Source organism: Dermacentor variabilis, chromosome 3 (genome assembly GCF_050947875.1).
Source record: "Dermacentor variabilis isolate Ectoservices chromosome 3, ASM5094787v1, whole genome shotgun sequence".
Classification (NCBI taxonomy): domain Eukaryota; kingdom Metazoa; phylum Arthropoda; class Arachnida; order Ixodida; family Ixodidae; genus Dermacentor; species Dermacentor variabilis.
Genome location: NC_134570.1, coordinates 32497306 through 32519807, shown reverse-complemented (window position 1 = coordinate 32519807; position 22502 = coordinate 32497306). Strand labels below are relative to the sequence as shown.

The following is a 22502-nucleotide window of genomic DNA, read 5'->3' as shown; positions in this document are numbered from 1 at the left end:
AGCTAAGCCAGAGGGAAGTCAACAATAGTCATGTAAATAAATATGCGGTGCAAATTATCAAAAAGCGATTGCAGGATTGGTGGCTCAAAAGCAGAGAGGCAACATGAGGTTAAAAGTGTAGGAAGACGTACTTAAAGAAAATGGCGAATTTTAATTAATAGCTTACAACACAGTTAAACAAAAATAAAAAGCTGAGCATGGTGGCAATTTCCATCACCCGGTTTCAAAGGGTACGTTCCTACCTTCCATCCATCCATCCATCCATCCATCCATCCATCCATCCATCCATCCATCTATCCATCTGAAGTGCGAGAGAGGAGCACGGCACGCATCATCGTAGATGAAAGTCATCGTAGATGAGTTCTGCCTCATTTTTTTAGATGTTATTGCCTGCATCCTCGAACTGCCTTCGGAAAGACTTTAACATTATTTCGAGTACCCTGCGTTGCTAGTTGCTTCGAAACCCCTTAAATCAAATCGATTCGATTTGTTTGGCGGCTGTCGACTAGAATACTTGGTTTGCCGCCGGTTTCCTTAATAAATCACCAAAGCTTAATAGCAGTGTGCTTGCTCAGTTCATGGTAGTGAGACCGTACATTTGGTAACGTAGAATGCTAACTGCTGCCATTCTGTTTCAAGATAGATCATCTGTCCAGAAATGTTATTCTGAACACTAGCACACTAGTTCATGCAGACCTCCCTAATTTTTTCTTCAATAAGTTCTCCCTCTCTCTACAGTGCGGTGAGCAGTCATTTACTTCCTTACTTTTTATTTTCTTAATAAACAACTAATTTTATATAGATGGCCAGCCTCGCCTACAATGTTAAAGTACAGTCGAGCGTGAGCATGGGTGACGCGATTTACAGTCGGCAGACCAAAATCGAGCGGTAGAAATACAGTCCCAATCAATGGGCAGAGATTATTATCAAGGCGAAGATACCTGAAGAAAGAGAAATGCGTGTCTGTGTGGCTTCCATGAGGCTGGCAAAAAAAAATACTGCCACTTTCCTGGCAGTATTTCCTGGCAGTTCTTGGGATCAACCCTATCCTGGCAGTATTTCCTGGCAGTTCTTGGGATCAACCCTATCCTCATGAAAGAGCGGAAATATGAAATTTCAGAAAATCAAAGGAACAACATACGAGTTGCACCGTTTCCCCGTAATGTTCATCCTCAACACAACGTAGGCAGACGCAGGGCAAGAGCCCTCGCCCTCCTCAAGCGTACCAAAGACGATCCCTACTCGGCATGTTTTGTCGACGCAGCCCAATATGGACAGTCGTCTAACTTCGCCATTGCCCTCGTTGATCACAACGGACAGATAGTGAATGCGGCTTCCCTGAAGTGCTCAACACCAACCAGAGCAGAGCAGGTCGCAGTTGCTATAGCACTCCTAGACAACAGCAGATCACAAATCTTCACTGATTCGAGGTCGGCGGTCAGGGCTTTCGCTTCAGGATCCATCGCCGAGGAGGCTCACAAGATTCTCAAGAACAAGATAATCTCTCCGCACACCATCACGTGGTTTCCGGCTCACCTCGACCCCCAGCTTGACTCGTTTCCCAATCTTAATGACATTGCCCACTCCCAAGCGCGCGCACTAACCCACCGCGCGGGAGCAAGATTGAGCTCAGACTCCGGTGTTCTCGAGTTTCGGGACACTCTCACTACTTTCAGCGAAATTACTACGCACTATCACCTGGGTAGGAGGACTTATCCTCCCCCTCACTGCAAACTGGCTAGACCTCTGGCGTCCACTTTACGCATGCTTCAGACGCAGTGCTATCCAAACCTGGCCCTTTTCCACACAATCACTCCAGAGGCTTTCAGCTCTACTTGCCCCGACTGTGTGGCTGTTAGCAATTTGGCACACATGCTCTGGCGATGTCCCTCGTTACAGGGACCCAATCGCATCACAGAACAAGAATGGAGCTCTGCCATCCGGAGCTCAGAGTATGCACGTCAAACTTGGGCGGTCCAGAGAGCCCACGATGCGGCGGTCAGGCTCGGCCTACCCGTCCCCACGTGGGAGCGGCCCGCAGCTCTGCCCTAGGGCAAAGCTTCTCAGAACCTTGTTGTTAAAGTTCTTTGTCTGTCTGTCTGTCTGCCACTTTCTGAATGCCATTTCAGTTCAGCGTGGACAATCAAGTGTCTTATTTATTTGTGTCTTATATTTGATGATAGAGTTTCCAAATAAATCGGCTGAAAGTACACGCAGAGGGCGTCTCGTATACTTCTACTGAACTGTTCGCATCTGTTAGGTGCACCTTGCGTTGGTTGGGCTCAGCTAACTTATCTACCTAGCTGTGTTGACCCCTCGATGACGACTATCTGATTATTATGTTCTGGGCCTTTGGACTGAGGCAAACAGCACAGCCACTGTTATCTTGCCGTTTTACAAGCTATTGAGCAAGACACATTTATTTATTTTTATTTATTTATTTCTTCATACTGTCAACCCTCTGCTGAGGGTTCTTACAGGGAGGGTTTAAATACAGGCAGACCATAGTGACATGACTTAACAGATGCTGCCAATTGGTGGACTCGTGTATACGCGCATCGTTCTCTTTATCACCATCATTGTCGTGAACATTGATCACTCGCTTTCCTTTCCTTTCCCCTTCTTTATTTTGACCTGTCCTATTCCCAGCCAATCTGCCGTAATGAGTACGTGCCAATATTTCCCAAGGATCTACATCTACATCTACACAGTGCGGAGTACAAGCTACAAGCCAGGCTGGCCTCTCTGTCTGTGCATAAGTTTCTCTCTCTGTCTGTGTTGGCCAACATTCACCTGGTTTATTCAAAGCGCCGTGGCTATATATCAGAGTGCTCTGAAGCTCTCTTAACGTGACGCTGGGAGCGCGACAGAAATCCAAAAAAAGAGTTCCGGTCACGTGACTACTGCAAATGCTACTGTTCGCGCGGCTTCTATATACTCCTGCTTTCTTGGTGGAAGTTAGGCATGTTAGGCAAGTTAGACTTTCTGCTTACGCCACCTTTGATTACAACAGAACAAACATGTAGGAAATAGATATACACCAAAGAAAAGAACCTGCCACACGTGTGTGAGAACGATCGCTGAGGAACTTCTCCTTGCGACTCTATCGAATGGATGAAAGTTCGACTAGGACAGGCTTCCACTAGCTCCGACCTCGAGTGGGCTTCCCGTCGTTGCAATACGAATTATTATTGCCGAAATCATTAGGTTAACCACCTTACTTCTACTATTCTTATGGCATCAGTACTAGCAGCTACTGTCGGCGTCTTATTATTCTAGGTTTTAGTTTGTTACGATAACAAAAAGAAATAACAATAAACGCCGTCTGCATCTCGGCCAGTCCCCAGTAGTGGGTAAGGGCTATTGCTTCGGCGCGAGAATAAGAACGTTCGCGAACGAACCACCGTCTGCCTTGCAAGGTAAGTGGGATTGCATACTGCCGCGGTTTATTTTTACGAGACCAGTAAATGAATTGAGCAAAACTAATATTGTACTGCGTCCTTAAGGCTAACGGTAGCCGACCACTTATCGGTGAGCCGCATAGTGCAACGACGTTACTAGCGCAATAATGAGCGAATAACATTGGTTAGGCCTAGCCCGGTTGTTTAGCGCTCTGTTCAGCGAACTAGTTTTTGATATGTATAGGTTATTTAGCAGGTTTTTCGTTGTACTATTTAAAGCTAGGAGTATAGAAGCTTCATCTCTACATAGCCTTATTAATAGCTGAATTCACCAAGGTTTTCAGTCGTAAGTGTTATTTGTCACCCGCGACCTTAGCTAACATGTCGAGCATCAGGATCGGCTCGAATTTGCTGTTACGAACAGTTCCATCTTAAGTGAGTGTTCACATGTTCGGGCCCAGTATCACAGGTATGGCTTTAGTTTACGGGAGTCTTGAATCAGTGCATAACCTTACTTGTACAGTACGATATAAATGTATCACGCTATCCCGAGTGTGGTCTTGTATTATAAAGAGGTCACAAGCTCTCACGTAATAATAAATAGGTTATGCTAGCTGCAGAAGTACTGTTTGCATGGGTAATTTATGGGCTTTGGCGAACACAATTTATTGCGAAGGAGTAGGGTCAGTTATTGAATAATTACCAAATATTAATATTAATATTTAAAAGTTGAAAATTTATATTTTTTATTTTACGATTATTCCATATATGTTTAAAGAAAATTGAAGACAATGGTATTTAAAGACTTCAGTTTCTTTTATACGTCTAGGGCTTTTGTGTTTCAATATATTATTTAATCAAATTTTATACTCGTAAAGCAAATTTTGCATTCACAGGCGGCGAGTCTCGACGCAAAGACAAACCCCTCTATGTAGCACAGCTGGTCTCGTAACGAAGGGAAAAAGCTAGTCTTTCTAATCTAATCAGCTACGCCATATGAAGTGCGTGCGCGTGGGGGGTGGGGGGGGGGTGGGGAGGACGGCGACTTCCTTGTGTCAAAACTGCCGCCTCTGAATGCGAAATTAGCGTACCGAGTGCCAAGCTTTGTAAGGAATATCTCGGAACGCAGTTGTCCTAATATACGTTTTTCTTCAAATACATAATGATAATGTGTACCATAATGGTGCAATTAACAAAAAAGTGAACTTCTAATTATTTGTTGTGTATTCAGTGAGCCAACTTGTCCATGAAAATTGTGTTCCGCAAAGCGCATAAACCACCTGCGCAAGCAGCACTTGCGTAGCTACGATAGCCTTATCCTAAAAGTTACTCATAGTTAACTCTAGGAGCCCGTATGCGTCCCGGTGTTTTATTTTCGGGAATTTTCGCAGCCCCGGGAAAGGCCCAGTCGGCGTCACCATGGTGTCGTGCTCCAGGGTGTGCCTGTTCGTCTGGAGAAGGTTCCTACTGCAGACCTTGTGGCGCCACTATGCTTCTCTAGCCGTCGAGCTGGCGTTCGTGGTGGGCACGCTCATGTACATGCTCTACAGCGACCGCGTGGATCAGGCGCAGGTGAAGAAGCTCAACCGGTCCTACTTGGCCGTCGCCGAGCTGCGGCGCATGAACGCGGAGCACCTTCGCCCGAGGTTTCCGCCTGGGCTCACTGTCATCTATGGCCCCGGAGACGAGTACACAGACCAGGTGGTCGCCACGATCTTCAGCCTCATCGGTGAGTGGCCTGCGGTGATATTAACATAGCGTTGGAGACACATGCACATGCGATTCTCATGCTCCGGGTCTAAATTTTGACTTTATGAGTTTACATGACAGTTACCGGGCGCTTGAAGCCTTTCTTTAAATGGTGTATATTTAATCCTTAAGGACTCTGTATTATAGAGCTTATTGGCTTAATCACTTTTATCTGTGGCGCAAATTAGCAATATTGCTATAGTTAGTGGTTAACTATTCGTTGACGTAAATTTACTGAATTTTCAACAGCGTCCTCTTGGGCACGTGTTTCAATTGCGGAACTGCATATAATGAGCAGTGAAGGTCTGTCCGACTAATATATATAGGTGCGCCGAGACTATAGCACTGCATATGCGTATATAGTTCTGAGAAATTTGTTGGCGAAACCTGCCACAACATACATAGCTGTCGAACATTGGTAGAGGGAGAGAGAATTTATTTGTATGATGGTGAAGCCGTCGGCCTGAGCCAAGTCGCAAGCCTATTGTTCGGCACTGGGATAGTGGCTAAATAAGAAGGAAAGAATTGAAGACGGAGGGTGATGCCATCGAGGAAAGATGGTAACCGGTGGGTGCAGCATAGTCCCGTGTTGCGTAGATAACAAAGAGGTCCTTTACTGACAGTTGGATGCCTATTCTGGTTGACCGTACTGACTCAAACAACGATCCATGAAAACGTGTTAGAGGAGACGCTGGCATCCGGTCATGTATTTCGCAAGTTCGCATCTCGTCGTTATACACGGTGTTCCACCTAACTTGAACCAAGTACTTAAAAAATGTGGTTAACCACAGCTCGGTGAAACCAATGACCTGTGGTTTACCGTTATGTGGCGCTCCTCGATATATATATTTTTTTATATTGCGCTTAATGATATAATGAACTGAGAGCAATTATTTAACTTTTCTAATATTAACTTTAGGGTAAAATGCATTTTGTTAGGTTGTAGAGGGGGCTCAGAAACGACCGATGCAATTTTTGGGGCAGCTTACATGCTGGGATTCTTTTCGGCGTTCAAGAAAAGCCCGCGAAATATGAGATAAGACCACGTGACTCTGCTCATGCGCACACGTATTGCAGCTCTCAACCGTGCTTCGACGAAAGAACTGCGCACGCCGACCGTGGCGAAGTGTACGGTCGCAGCTATAGGCATCCGCTTCACAGTGCGTCAGCATCTTTGACGGTGACACGCGAAGAGGGAGCGCCGTCGTCCCTGATAAGCGAGAGGCTCGAAGCTTGGTTGAGAGCGCTGCAATACGATAGCGCATGAGCGCAGTGGAGTGGCTTATACCTCATATTTCGCGGGCTTTCTTTAAACGCCGAAAAACACCACGCAGAACGTACGTTGCCACAAAAAATTGGATAGGTCGTTTCTGAGTCTGCCTACAACGTTACGAAACGCACTTGGCCCCAAAGTGAATGTTAAAAATTTTGCATACTTGATCTTAGTTAATTAACTAATTAAATGGAATATCATCAATACTCTAAGGAGCGCCATATAACAGCAAACCATATGTTGTTGGTTTCATTCAGCTGCGGTTAACGAATTCTTTTAAATCATTGGTTCAAGTTACATGAAGATCCCTGTATATTTGCTTGCTTGGGAACTGCGCGAAGTAAAAAAAGATGCTCGTGTTGCTGGTAATGTCCCGCTCTTTAATGTTGTTCTTAAGTGATCGCGACGACATATCTTTTTATAAAAATATTAAGGGAAATATCTACGGTGTTGTTTAGGTCACAAGTTTCATAGGCGCTCCTGGAACGCCGCAAATGTTTGCATACATCCTAAGAAAATAAAGGCCAGATGACCTCCCGGTAACGACTGGCAGCTTCTTAATTTTTTCTATTATTTATTTTATTGTGGCAGGAAACATTTAAAGGCTGTAAAGATAACAACTAGATTGATGGAGTGACTGGAACGACACCCGCATTCCCTATGCCCTTTTCTAGCATTTGCAGCATGTGTTCTGTTTTGCTTCTTCTTCAATGTCAGATTGGGGGTCGACGCTTTGGTAACAGTCATTGAAGTTAGTTGTCGAAGGTGAACTGAAAACCTCTAAACAGAGATCTTTGCGCGCGTATTTGCGAAGCAGCTGGTGAACATTTTCTCTATATTAATGTGAACCGACCATCCATGATAGCAAAGGTACATTTAGAGAAAATGGCAAGCCAGTGCCAGTCCTTATGAGCAAGAAACTTCGCGGAGAGGGCTCTCGATATGTATGCACAATAAAGTGTCTTGAGTTGCCTAGCCCATCTAGTGCAAAAATGTTGCAATATTTACAATTGACGAAAGAGTGCTTAGCCGGATGGCCATTCATACTTTCTTGTGTCCTCGCTATAGTATGAAGGAGGCAGAAACTTCATTTTTAAAAGACCCTTAGTCGCTCTCAAGATTCCAGCAAGGTCCCCCGTAGCGGTTTACAAAATCTACGCCTAGATTCGCGGCGCGTTGTGCTTATCGCCGCTTCCCTGTGGCGGCGACGCAGCCACCAGCTGTATCAGAGCACGTTAGTTCAATGCGCTCCCCCGTAGAGGTGGTGAATACAGTTGCCTGTACTAGTCAACGTGTTTTATAACGGCCGCCAGTAGTGGCCGCACGGTAGCACGATGGAGCAGTACATCTTTCTCAGCTGTAGGGAAGAGTGGATAAGATGCCTGAACGGCTCAGCGTAGTTGCTTCAATGCGTCGATCTGGGCTTCACTGCTAACATCGACATTGAAATGCTCTGCATCTATCCCGCCAACGACATCGGACTGCAACGTTTACGGCAAGCAAAGCCTTCTTAGGCGGTGCCACGTAATAAGAAAAAAAGAAGGTAAAGGGGAGGGAGGAGGGCATAAGAGAGAGTCGCCTGTAAAAGGCTTTCACTCGCGAAATGGACGAGTGCATATAACAAAAAGGATAAGTTTCATTTAAGCTGAACGATGCGCGTTCAATGTCTATACTGCGGTGTGTATTTTTGGAGGCATGTCAGTGGACTTCTCAGCGGATTCGGACCAGCTGGCCTTTGTGGGCTGCTACAGTTATGGGCAAAGAAATCGCTCTACGCTTTGCTGAAAACTATACACTGCCAGGTGGGATTCCTCCTCGTCGCCCGCTAAATTTCGTAACTCCTCGCATAGTCAGTTTTCTACTCTATATCAAGTTACGTCATTTGGTACGTACAGATACAGACTGGCACAAATAAAATACAGGCAAGATACACATAGCAATAACCCACAACATCAAACAGGCGTGCGACTTTCCTCCTAATGTTCTGCCTTCGAATTCTGTTTACCCGAGAACTATACTGAACCAATAAATCTTAACCAATCTCTTGCGCTGTTTCCTTATCATTACTGCGAAGTTATGACCTCAGTAACTTCACATAATGACCTTCCCCGCAGGACGGGTGCCAACCAACTACGAAGAACCACCGCCTGACGCGAAGCCAGAAGACGAGGAGGAGGAAGTTACGCCGAGCGACTACGTCCAGCGACTCGACAGCGTCGCCTCGGTGCCCGGCAGCTGCCGCAACGCCTCCAGCAGACTGCTTCGCCGCAGCGCCTTCGTGCACACGGTGGGGCGCACGATGTGCGTCCAGTTCGAAACTGCCTCCACGCCCAAGGGCCTTCGCTACAGCATCGTCATGCTCGTCCCTCCGGAGATCGTGATCCCGGAGGGAATACTGTACAGCGCACACGACCTGTTCGCCGACCCTTCGATAACTGCCGGAAGTGACGTCGTCGCAATGGTCTCCGGTGAGTGTTCGCGAGTCCGGTATAGCGACGAACGGAGCTAGTTAGTGCGAATTCATGATTGTGTTACGATGACTTTTTAAACTGAACCACGATATAATAAACGACTACGACATGGACCAACTCTTTCATCCTGTGAGTGAACACGTTTATACTATAGGATGTCCCAGCTAGCGTTACACAAGCTGTTAAAAATATTTAAAAACCACGGTGCAAGATACGATTACAAGACCTGCGGTGATCGGTCGTCAGACCTGTGACGACGGGATACTGTAGGTCGTACAATCACATCTTGCTCCTTTATTTTTTTAATCCTTCATTTTACTTAAAGAGCTTGGTTGACGTTAGCAGGGACACATGGTATATATGGCAATGGGAATGAAAAATATATTAGGCGCCAAAATTAGGGCAACTGAAGACAGCATAGGCCAAGCACAAGATGCCAAACATCAACAGCAAACTGTACAGTGGGCGAAGCGGACGCTGCCTAAACAACAGGTTAGGGAGCACAAATACACGTGCCAGCTAATCACAGCGCACAGCAACCTGGCGGCACCCTGTAAATCGTGCAAATGTTGCCCCTGCTAGACAGGACACAAGTGATCGGAAAAGCAAAAACAAAAACGAAAAAAGAAATCCTGGAAGTCCTGGCCATCACAAAAGAAAAAGACAAGTGCGTAAGCACTCTCTCTATCACGCATGCGGAAGCAGAGATAAAGTCAGCAGTGTTGAACGACTGTCGGTAATTTGGTTGATTGGCTTAAGGCATCTTCACCTGTCATGATTCTGCCACATTTTCTTTCATTCCAATCGCCATGTATATAAACACAATCATCACTCTGCCTGTCAAAATGCTTATCCCTTCACGCTCAAATGGGGCAGAGGCTTACAAAAAGAAGCAGTCTCGGTGCGATAAACGATGCTCGAACATGAGTTGCCGAGCTATTGAGCCAACGATTCGACAAGAGGACTCTTATTCGTTACCGCAAGATTTGTAGAAACATTGGCCCAAGCGACAACCCTTGTTCGACAACTATTCATTGTTCCATCACAACATATAAGTAACTGCTTGGGGAAGTCAAGCTGAAAAAAAGAACTTCAGGTGATTTCGCTCGTTTCACTGCAGACACACTACATGTTCAACAAGCACTGATTGACCAAGCTCACATGGTGCTTCAAGGAGGATCAACCAACGCCATTGAGGTGAGTTCGCCCGACGGCTGTTAAATGATGGCCTTTGCTTTGTACCGAGAGGAACGTATTCTGCAGACGGTAAAATAAATCATTTTAGCAGTTGTCAAAGGGCAAAGGTAATGCCTCAGAGAATAATGACGCTGTGTAATATGACAACATAGATCGTGGCGAAGGTAGACGGCAACGCGCGATGAAATTGTGCTCGGCTTCTTCGCATAACGACACCAGTAACAATACGGTTATACTGTATTCGCCAAATGTCATCTTGTTATGATGCATCCGTAATCATCAACTGAGTACGTCGCATTCTTCGGTTTGGTCCGTGCAACAATACACATGTGAGCCACTTCATTTCCTCCTTACTGCACTTTAGCAGGGTATAATTCTGTCTTTGTTATCGAACTTTGCTGAAAGACGACAAAATATTACTTTCGTTATGAAATAGTAACGTTTCGGACATACAATCACATGCGTCACATTTCGTGAAGGCAATGGCCAATGGTAATCCTCCTTTTCTTCGACGACAAATCTGTAGAGGTCGCCACATAACCTGTTGAATAATTACTCAGACTAATTAATTACTTGAATTCATGTTATATCTCATTAATTGTGTTACGGGGCTTTGCGAATGAGGAATTGAAGCCAGTTGTTCAAGGTATGATCAGTTTGTTTAAAGTTTAAGATTAGCGGCAGTTTAGAGATACCCGAAATCCGTCTTAAAAAATGCCGTTATTCCCCATATACGTGCGTGTCCCGAAGTGTGCAAAAAAAAAGGCCTTTTGACAAAATAGGTTGAACGATATCTCAAAATCGATAGTCTCACCTAGGAAGGATTCTCGCCAAATTAATGAGCATGCCTTAAAGGAAGACGACGTTCCATCCCGCAACTTTAAGGTGTTCTTTAAAGCAGTTGATTAAAGATAATTGACGAAGAGCAGGTGGTTGATGACTCGATCCAATTACACCACATTTAATCGTGTCCGCCACCGCTAATGATGCAGTCACAGCAAAAAAAAAAGAATGACCACGCTTGTTATCTCCAGTGCATTGCCTCGAAAGAATTTTGGTTCTTCCTTCAAGCAGAAAGTATCGCTTACACTAGTGCCATCCCAAGAGAAGTTGACTGGCGTGTGTGGCTGGTAGAAATACACCGGATCGACCTTCTTGAGCGCACAAGACTGCATGCCCTATAATTGTGTTGGCCTTGAATATTCATTTCTTTTTGTCCAATGCACGCCACTCTGTGACGCGAATGTAGTGTTTTGGCGTCGGTATATGGTAATTCCGCTTCGCTTTCAGGTCCACGCTCGACATTTCCCTCTCGAAGCCCCATTCGAAGACATCCACAATTACCGGAACGGATTTTTCGCCGCCCTGTCAATCTCATTCTGCCTGCCACTTGTGTGGCGTGTACGGGACGTCACCACAGAGATAGAATCCGGTCTGAAGGTGAGACAAGTTTCCGCAATGCTGTCACGCGCTCAAAGGATAAACGGAGCTCTGCCAAACCTATCGTGAGGAAGCAACAGCAAGCTTTTATTTATAAATTCATTTTCTATTTCTCTCGAGCCGCTTGACGTAGCGTACCTCCTCCGTCACCCTTGACCATAGCGCTGCAGCCCTACTATATAAATAAAACAAAACGTAACTTCCCAGCAGTCCCTAGATTCAGAATACTGCTCTCAAGAATACGTTGTTTGCACGTTCGCGTGGCTTTCCTTACGTTCTTGTGCTCTCAACTTTTAATTTGCCCTTAAATGTTATTCCTCTATCTAGAGCGATGAACGTTGTGCTGCTAAACGAAATCAAGGGTGTTCGTTCATTCCCACCGTACAAAAGAAGCTTAAACGTACTCCGTATTGCCGTGTAGTGTTTGTCCAATTGGTGGGGGCCCTCATAAAAAATCTGCTGTCGCGTTTTGTCTCCGTGTTGTACCGGCGCGTTTCTTACCTTTTTGGTGTGGCCGCGTAACGGCCAGACCAGATTTTTTTTTCTTTCCGGGCACTAGTTCGCCTTAATAAAGCTTGCTTCAAGCACCCTCGACTGTCGTCACCGCACAAAGTACCTTCATCGTACGCGTAACTATTTGGAATTAGAAGGGAGTAGCTTCTTTCCCCATACTCGACCTCAGCTTCCAGAGACTTCGCACCCCTTTTGTGGAGTATGTGCGATATGAGCACGAACAAGCGGTGTAAAGGCATTTCATCGGGGAGCGGTAGAGGAGAAGGTAGTGGACCCAAGTTTTACCATATCTTGAACAGTTCCCCTACCCAGGCCTAATGGAGTGCATTCGCACCGTTCGAGAGTGCGCGTATTCCAATCTAGCTCCAGTGTGTCAAACGACAAACGACGTCGAGAAAGATTGGAGCAACCTGCTCACTTCTATCTCCGATCTTGGAGAGCCCGTTCGTAGAAAATAAACAATTAAATTACATATAAGTTAAAATTAATTAGCTTAACTATTATTCAGTAATTGCTGAACTATCCGCACCTAAATTATTGTCGCAGTGTAACAAAAACACTATTGTGCGTTTCCGCGTTAAGTTTCCCGCGCTCAGAACTCCTGCGGTATCGAATCTGCGCATCAAAAAGTGATACATGAGGCTTTGCGCCGTTAAATACGAGGCAAACCCGCGTAAAGGCGTGCCCAACGCGCCTTTTAGTGTACACACATAAGGGTTACGTATAGCTGTATGTGTTCTTTCTTGTTTTTTTTTTTGTTCGTCAGCATATTGCCCACGAGCATAAAATATCTATAAAAGCAACCGTCAGAGATTTTACATTTTCTAGTTATTAAGTTTCTAGCTAATTTTAATATCGACTGCTGTCTCTGAGTGGTTATAAGAAAAAAAATTGTAAGTTAGGACATTATAGAAGAAAACGAATTTTTGTTTTATTTTACATCAAAAGAACCTATGACAGATATATGAAAACAGAACTACTTATGAACTACTTAAGAATAGAACTACTTATGCGCACTAGGTTCGGAAAACAAGCATCAGTTTTCCTCCGGTTGTTACAGCAGATTAAAAATCGAGTAAGGAAAGTAACTTGGTCGACCGTAAACACTTCCAAGCATTCGCTTACTAAACTAACAAGCACGGTGTCAGCGCGCACAGGCAAACACGAACACATCAAACTCGATGACCGCCACGGAAACTCGTTGTGAAAACGCTGCCGTGAGTAAGCGCGGCAGCAGCAGCGAGCGAAGTGACTTTCGTGCAGTCTGTAGCTTCAACTCTCTCAGCGGTGAGAACGCAGTGCCCATGCAGCTATGAACCGTCGGCTCCGTCGGCACAGCTACACTTTGCAGATCGCTTTTAAGAAAATGCGCGTGCGGCCGCGGAATGCGCAGTTGCTGGTGGAGTACAACCTGGTAGAACACCGCCCCCCTTCCCTTCCCTCAACCCCCCCCACCCCCGTGACATTGCGCGCGACGGAAGTCAGCGCGCTGGCACCGGCATCAAAGCAGTACCGCAGACAGCACGTTGCGCACGATGTATGCAAGAAACGCCCTGCATTTCAAGAAAGAAACTCTAAAATGTTATTTTGGTGTTTTTACGCAGTCACAATAACTTCAAATGGTAATATTTCAGTTTTGACTCGATTTGTTGGCTGGAGATCAAGAACAGAATTTTTTTTTTCATTTCAGTTTTCTGTGATTGAGCATTCACATAAAATTTCTTCTGCGATGCAGAAAATGTCTGTAAATTTTCTTTAAATTAACAGCTATTTTTTACAGTGTTGGTAGGCCTATGCACTCTGCTTTAGGACGTTCTGCTACTTGGACCGAAATTTTCATTGCCAAGCCCGGCGTGACGAAAACGGGGTCGTCAAAATAACCCCAGCTTACTTGCGAGCATCCCCATTAGACTGGACGACCGTAGGGCAAAGTAGCATGACGTCACAGATCAAAGTGCACCGGCCTTGTGCTTCTAGAAGGCGTTGTCCCATGACACGCGCGCGCAGCGGTGTAGACGTCACAATGGTCACAATTTATACATGCTGTCGCATACTTAGATTTTTAGTGGTGCCAAGTTCTTCATATTTATCAGTCCATTTGTTTTTGATGGGCTCCCTTGTCTCGCTCAGTCGCACACGCAGCGTCCGAAGGGCGTACTTTAGGTGCATGTTATGCGGGAGTTACATTTACACAGTTCCGGTGTCGACTGCATGCTCAGGAAGTCCAGGAGGTCATGGGCCTGACGTCGAGCGAGTTCTGGCTCGGCCACTTCTTCTCGGCCTTGCCAGTCTCAATCGTCGAAGGGGCGCTCGCGACAGCCGTGATTATCCTCCACGAGAAGGAGTACAGGCCGTCGAGGAACGTCACCGTGTACAAGAGCGAAGGCCACGACGTCACTGTCAACCCTTTCCCTAACGCCGACGATCCATCGCCGACCCCCAACGTCAGCGTGCCTCTGTCATCCAAGTTCGTGCGTGTCTACCCGAACAACCCCCGGGCGACGCGCTATTTCGAAAACGCAGACGGCTCCCTCGTGGTGGTGTGCTTCCTTTTCTTCTGCGCCTGTCACACGTTGCTGGCTCTGCTGGTCGCCTGCGTCTTTCCTCACGGTGAGAAAATTTCGCCGTTCACAAATGCAAAAAAAGGAAAACTTATCCAATTTTTTAGGTTTAGCTATCTCGAATACTGGAGCGCCTGAACTTAGCACGGAGACACCATTCCCGCATGAAGTTTATCTTAGTACCACGTTTGCGGGCATTGTTTGCCGGTTTAGTCCTCAATCAATACGAAGCGGGTGTCGTCTGCGGCGATGCCACTCAAAACATATCATTTCATTGCAACGAAGTGGTGGCGCCATCTGTCACGGCTATGGTTCGCAAAATCTGTGACAGACGGTACCACCGTGTTGTTGAAAATTTTTGAGTGGTATCGCCGCAGACGACACTCCCTTCAGGTTGATAGCGGACTGAATGGTAAGTAACGCGTGTAAGTATATAAAGCAGGACTTCGCGCAAGAATGATATCTATGAGTGATATTTTAGAAGTTCAGTCAGCGGATTAGCTGGGAAAGTAACGTATACCTGGCGCTACTTTATACACGACACTCAGTAAAACGGAAAGAACGAAGACAAGCACGAGTGCGTCCTCATGCTTCTTTTTCATTTTTTTGCGTTCTCTTTCGATCCCTGACTTACTTCCGTGTTCTTGCTCTGGATTGAGTAGTTCAGCAACAGTATTCACAAATAGTGCACGTGAACTAAGTTAAACAGCGCGCAAATACAAAGGAATTACACATACGAGCAGAACCAGCGCCCCTACTGTCTTCTCCTTTTAAACACTGTTAAGCTTCAAGTATGCGACATGCACTAGCTCAAACAGAAGTACTTAGCAGGCCAATTCATATTCCATGCGGATGTGGCGCAGTTTTGTCACGCCGCAATGAAGCGCGGAGGGGAAGGAACGAAGTATAACGCGACACTCTCTTGGTTTCTTTACCCTGCTATGTGTGATCGTGGCCTTAACCTGGTCGTAAATTAACTCTATCCGGAAAGCTAGGCTCTGGGGAAGGAATCACGCCAGCGTCACAAGCATTGGCGTACGAGGAAAGAAACATACACGTGGCGGCTGTTCTCTAGAATCCGCATCAGGCACGATAGTATACGAAACATAGCATTGAATATAGAAAATGCAAAACACCTGTCTGAAAGTACTGTACCTGAATGTGAATTACGAATGCGAAACAGCAGCACAGTAACACTTCTCAGCAAAACGTTTAAAAAATCAAGAATCGACAAAGCTAAAAGCTGAAATACACCTTGGAAAGACAGTTTCGCGTTATTAGGCATGTGCGTTAATGTACTTACGTAATCAATAGTTACTATAATAAATTGAATGTACAAAATCCTGTCCTTCGGGAAATAGCCACTAATAAGATTTCTCAGGTGGATGGCACCTTGAATGGTCACTTGTTAGTTTACCTTCCTGAACAATCCACCAAAACCAGAATCTGATCACACCCCCTTAGCAGCTTGACTCTTGTTTTTCGAGGCTTCGATTCATTTGTCGGTGTCCCTTCCTGATAATTTTCACCAGGAAGCTAGAGCAAAATGGTTGGTATTACCAATAAGACGAAAACACAGCTATTTCTGAAATATTTCTTTAAATATCAGGGAAAATTTAGGACAGTCATCTCTTTCTGCATTTCCGCAAATAACTTTACGGTTTCCTTGTGTCTATGCATGGCAAATGAGTGAGTGCCAGAAGAGAATCTTACTGACATACTGTAATAGTATAACACATAAGTTCATGCTCCGAAATCCTTCCCTTTCAGGTCGATGGGCGATGGTGATAGCCTTTGCAGTTTTTTTCATGTTCCCGAGTCTGGATGGTGACAAACTGGGCTTTATTTTCGGCACGAGTCTCTTCACGTACCTGAGCACGCCAAGAACGGAGAAACTGCGCACCGCTTTCTATCCCAACGTGGCGCTCAGCACGATCATGAAGATCATTGGCATCTTCGACGACTTTGAAAGTAAGTTAATTACCGGAACACAAGTTTTATGCAGTGAAACCAGAGCTGCTTCAGTATAGTCACCGTCCGTCATGAAGCCTAAGCCTAGCATTGCATAATCCTGCATGCAATTATGAAGACTCCTTACTGCAACGTTTCTTTCCTCCGTGAATTCAGTTGCTGCGACACCAAATACAGGCAAATAAAGTACTCCCGAAGGCATGCAACGCTGTGGGAAAGCTTGTTTGAAGACCAACTGCAACGAAGTTTTGGACCACATGTCAAAAGCCCAACTTAAGATAATGTATACATATAAAGTAGTCTCCGAGCAAAATTCGACGTTAGTTTGAAATACGAGCAGAAGCGCCACGAAAAGATCACAAAAATAGTCGTTTTTTATACTGAAACTGAAAAGGACAAAAATACTACCATAACCGCTCGTTGGAAGGGATGCATGACCTAATGCGTGGCTTCTCGCGGCAAGCCCCCTGCCATAATACACGATAGAACTACCGCGTGCTCTGATTGGTCCCTGTGACTCTCGAGGTGCGACGTCACGAGCGAGCCCTAGTGACCGGCGACCGCGGTGCCCTGAGCAATCTCGGACGCGGCGCGCCGGCATTTGCGTCACAGCGACAACAGCAGGGGCACGCATGATCGGTTTAGGTGCGGTTTAAAGCTTCCTAAAAAAAGAATCAGTGCCATTCCATTCTGTGAAGGTGGATGACCCGCCAAGCTGTGTATGTGGGCTCCTTAATGGCGAACTGTCCATTGCCGTGCGTCAAAAGCCGTACGCACATACATGGAAGGCCAGGCGCGACTAGTCGCTCCTCTACGATGTTGAGTCTAGGAAGGTGATGAGGCACCGGTGAGAAATACGTACTCATGCACTGTTGCGAAACGCGGCAGGACATCTTTTACTAACGAATGCCAGCACGTAGAACAGACACGCCCCTCACCGCACTCGGATAGCAGACACTGCTTCACCGTAGCCAAGGCGATCGTGGGTTGCTCGATGTCCCGTAGTGCAGTGATGGTTCTGAAGTCACTCGAAAAGCGCAAGCGGTCACACAAACCACAGACCACACGATATTAGTTCCCCACAAACTCCCTCTGAAACCTGGCCATTGCTCCGGTTGAACGTTCCAAGTTTGCGGTATCGAGGCCACATAGACGGTTCGCTTTTCTTTCCACCTCGCGGTCCTGGCGGGCAGCACGCTTACGGTACCGCCACCACGGGAGAGCGGAAAGAAAGGAAAGGAGAAACGCAAGCGCTTCGAACGCCGACAAAGAGAGGGTGGTGTGAACGTAGCGTGTCAAAGTGTAGTATCTGTTGTTATCAGCTTAATATCTGATACGGGTTGTATTTGGACCCCAAGATATTAAACTTAGTTTTACAAGTTGGCAGAGTGCTTAAAGCATGTTTCACATCCGCCGCGGGTCGGCCCGGTATTTCTTCGCGATCGGCCCCTGTATGGAAAGAAATTCTCGATCTACATCGCTTTTGCCCATGGACCCATCTTTCATCAGAACATAGCCATATCCTGCTTCGCTGTAAAAAAAACTAGGCAATTACCAGCTCTGCTTCTCTGCCCAGATTCGTTCAGTGTGGTATATATTACTACAAGATTACTCAGTGGTATGTACGCATTTATAACCAATATAGCTAAGCTGAAAATTCGTTGCAGTTGGCCAAAAAGGGAACACTAAAGAGAAGAATAAATTGTAAATCATCCTTCCCCAATGTGATAAAGAAGGCCACTCTTACCGTGAGAGGAAGCTTGAGAAGCCCGAAAAGAAGCAAGGGCGTGAGGCGGGTGGCGACGTTACCTTCAGATTCGCACTTCACTGTGAAGCCATGAAGTTCGATTCAGTCTGCTTGGGGTTAATTCATTTTTAGCGGTAAAGATGGACTACACTGCATTCTGAAGGCCCCAAAGATTGAACTAAGTATTGAATGAATAGAATTTATTGATAGGAAAGACAGAGAGGTCGACCTGAGCTAGTGCGCTCTAGTCTGCTACTCTGCACTGGGGAAGAGGGAAGGGGAGTGAAAGTATTGGAATGGATGATCATGATAAGAGAAGTGGTGAGTGCTTATGTACATGAGTTGAACTAAGTAAGTTTCAAAAGCTTTTACTGAGCTACAACAACCCCCCTCCAAAATAAAACAAAAGAAGAAAGAAGACTACGTTAAAGACCGTAACGTGACACTGAGGTACCGACGTCACACTAGGTACCGACGCAAAAATAAAGAATGAAATCTTGACCTTCGTTTTCTCTCGTAATAAATTACTTATTGCCGCCAAATTGATGAAGATAGTCAGCCGAAATAATACTGTACCAGCATAAATTTGGAGATTTAATGTTACTCTTTAGTGGTCCCTTTAATCTCCCCAAGCTATTCCAATTCCGCGCCTGCCCGCGAGCGACTTCCTCTTGCTTTCCAACATCCTGCACTGCCAACGGCAGTACACATTGCTAGCTTGTATGCTCGCACCCCGTGCTTCTTATCCCTGTTTAGCCCTGCCATAATACCAGCCGTCATCATTCAATTCGCGTTAACAAGCTTAAACCAGCATATCCACCTTCAGCGCGTAGTTCGGCGCACCAGTCATGATCCCTCAAGCGTACTTGAAAGGATTAGAACGGTCGTGATATCGACACTGTGCACCCCTTCAAAGCGTCTTCTACAATTAATAACGCCAACCCCTCATGCAAAACCTGCTTACTATGGGTCTTTGAAACATTGAAATAAATAAATGAACGAATAAACAAATAAATAAATAAACAAATAAATAAATAAATACATATTTTTCAGAAGCACGACTCTGAACGGACTCATTGCTTTTGCATTTGGCGTCATGGTTTCTGTCATATACAGGGTCGCCTGCTGCTGGCAGAAACAACTTACTACCATTCATCAACATTTCTTGCCGAAAAAAAGTCATAATCGCAGCTTTACTGCCGCAAGGTTTGGTGGCGCATGCATGTCCGAATACGCGAACGACGTTTCTTTTTTTTTTCTAAAGTAGATAAATTTCCGTATTCTTGGCCAACGCAGGAGCAGCTCACTGGAGGATCCTCAAGAAGCCGGCTCTAAACCTGGACAACGTGTCCATCAGAGACATGTTGGCTGTCATGCTTGCCACTTGTTTCATATTCACCCTCATGATCGCCTACCTATCTCACGTGCTTCCGTGGACAACGTTGAGGCCGCAACACATTCTGTTTCCAGTATTGGTGAGTTCAGTAGCAGAGAGGACTTTAAGGGGCCATAAGCAACGATTTTTGTATCTGCGCCCAACGTTGACGCTTCTTCGTCGCGTCGAGCAAGCTCGAAACAAGCATGCGAGGCTAGCTATGCTCGTATGTACAGCATTGCTGGTTCGTGGGCGATTTGGTCAACATTTGTCGAAGCCATCGTAGCTGAGATAGGATAATCACAAAGAGCAGATAACCAGTCACCAGGTGCGCTACACTCACAATTGGTTTGATTTGTTAGCTCAGCCACCCTAGAACAAGCAGGATAGCATACCCAATAATGCGCATGCGTGCAAGTTCATCACGGCAAAGAGAAAGTATCGAAAAATCGAACCTAGCTTCCAATGGACAGGTATACGTGTGGCTTTTGTTTATGTGGAAAGCCTCCAAAAGTTCGTGTGCAGTAGTTTCCTTGGCTCTGCCCGAAATCATTTTCTCGTGAAACCTCGCCATGCAATCTCGCCAAGCAATGTGCGGGTACGTGCGCATTTCCCTTATTCTTAATCGAAAGTTAAAGAACATTGTGGGGTTTTGCGTGCCAAAACCACGATTTGATTATGAGGGACGCCGTAGTGGGAGACTCCGCATAAATTAACGTGCACCCAATGCACGGTACACGGGCGTTTGTTTGCATTTCGCTCCCATCAAAATGCGGCCGCCGGATTATGATATGGCGACCTCGTGCTTAGCGGCACAATGCCCTAACCACTAAGCAACCACTGCGGGTGAATTGAAAGTTCATGCACCGTGCACTCATTCTCGGTCGTTAACGCAAGGTCCAGTTTGACCTATGCGCGCCTTCCCACACGATAGCGGTATCAGGTAAACCACGCCAGTTGCGCATTTTACATGCGGCCTGGCATGCTTCTTCACGCATTCGCGCTTTCCGTTTTCACGTAAAATGCGCCGGCACGAGCCAGCGAGCTTACGCGGAGCCGAAAAATCAACTAGTACGCCATACCAACCGGCCACCTTCTTGACGTTATTGGAGTACTTACGGACGTAGGGCACTACCTGGGGTATGATGTTGTTTTCTTTTTCTTTTTTGGAAACACGATGACTTGTGCCCGTGCAGAGCAGGAATGGCGGAAACAAAAGGAAAAGCACGCCAGGCCGCGTATAAAATGCGAAACTGGCGCGGTTTACCTCATACCGGCGTCGTGTGGGAAGGCCCATATAGGTCAAACTGGACGTTGCGCTGGCGAGATTGAGCGAGAGTATGAACTTTCAAATAAGAATAAATAGAGTGCGCATGCCCACGCTCATTGTTTGGCCTTCAAGTGTGAAGCACAGTTTCACGATACAAATATTTTGGGCAGAGCCAAAGAAACTACTTCACGTGAACTTTTGGGGCCATTCCGTAGAGAAAAAGAAACACGTCGATCTGTCTATTGGAAGTGAGGTTAGATTTTTCAACTCTTTCTCTTCGCTTGGCTTCATCGTATGACTACGTCGTGTCACAGTACAACGCTTAAACCAAGCCTTAAACTGGAATGCAATATAATAACGATTTGCCAACGAAGACCAAGGACAACGGCGATCGGCTAGCTCTGAAATCTTTGGCCGAAATTAGCTCTCTTGGTTTTCCTACGCAGGGTCGTATCCACAAAGCTTCTCGAGGGCCGTTCACAATTGGTCATATATCGGGAGCATGCATGTGGCGTCGTGAGCGCCATTTTGTTGCCCTATTCACAGCTTCCACTGCATTGCTGGAGATAAGCGTATCGAGATGAAGTGCAGCTTTTCACTGCGTTGGCTTTAGAACAATACATCGATATCTTTGACCTCAGTGCATACTTCTTATATGTACAGCTGTTGCGATTGCATCATTCATGACAAGCACTATCTGTTTTGGGGGCGCCTGATCGTTGGCAAGTAAAGCAGCGGTCCCGAGTAATAAAAAAAATGGGGGGGGGGGGGGGGAGAACATGCACATCTAATTCAATGCTAAAATCTAAATGACGCGAAGCTTGTTTGAGTTAGCGAGGCAGCAGCAGTAACATAAGGCACGAACAGGTCCTCCTCGCCTGTGGCGGTTTGTCGTTTTCGCCATGAGGGCAAAGGCGATGTAGGATGTTTGCCGAAGAAACAACGTTGATGGGAGGTGTATGGCACAGAGAAAGTACGAAAGATCCAATAAATGTACTTAATGGTTGAGTCATAGCGGCACTTCTGTTCTAGGCGATTGGCCAAGAATTGAACGTACCCAGTTCTGCATATTGTGTTCCGAAGTTGTCTGCTCGGGCACACCGTACCCAATGGCATATACCCAGTGACCAAAGTTGTTCCTGGGCCAGACAGCAGACAGACGCAAGTTTTCTATTCGGGCGCTTTCTTAGTGGCTAAAGCTGTCTTCTTAATTGGCCCCCCAGTTGCCTATATACTATACTTTCACAAACGAAAAGCTGCCATTTAAATCTTACGCGTATACTGACACAAATTTTAGCTGCTACGTTGAGAACGAAAGCACTTCTTTGTATTGATTTTCTTTTCTTTTTTTTTTGAAGGAGCATGTGCTTGGGCATGTTCGCAATTCATAGTAACAACTTTTGTTAGCACACAAAGCAGAACACAGGAAGAACGACGCGGACACAGCACTCAGTTTCGTTGAAGCCATAGTTTACTGCGCGGAGAATACCAGTAATATAACCTTATGTATCCCCTTAGAAGGAAGCACAATTCA

The 22502-nt window shown here is 45.9% G+C and overlaps 2 protein-coding genes and 1 pseudogene across 2 annotated transcripts in view; all 3 read left to right on the top strand.

The window, feature by feature from the left end:
• The first annotated feature begins 4559 nt into the window (after nt 1-4559).
• LOC142573922 (uncharacterized) lies at nt 4560-8972 on the top strand. Its single transcript, XM_075683124.1, has 2 exons — nt 4560-5130; nt 8538-8972. The coding sequence occupies exons 1-2, from the start codon at nt 4821-4823 to the stop codon at nt 8930-8932; spliced, it is 705 nt and encodes a 234-aa protein (XP_075539239.1). The 5' UTR covers nt 4560-4820; the 3' UTR covers nt 8933-8972.
• Nucleotides 8973-10019: 1047 nt separating this feature from the next.
• Nucleotides 10020-22502, top strand: part of LOC142575362 (phospholipid-transporting ATPase ABCA3-like) — a 54542-nt gene continuing 42059 nt past the window's right edge. The window contains exons 1-5 of the mRNA XM_075684684.1: nt 10020-10091; nt 11382-11531; nt 14264-14654; nt 16376-16576; nt 19620-19798. Of these exons, the coding sequence (XP_075540799.1) occupies nt 10056-10091; nt 11382-11531; nt 14264-14654; nt 16376-16576; nt 19620-19798 (957 nt within the window). The 5' untranslated portion in view covers nt 10020-10055. The remainder of the gene's footprint in view (nt 10092-11381; nt 11532-14263; nt 14655-16375; nt 16577-19619; nt 19799-22502) is intronic.
• Nucleotides 17864-18032, top strand: LOC142576772 (U2 spliceosomal RNA; annotated as a pseudogene).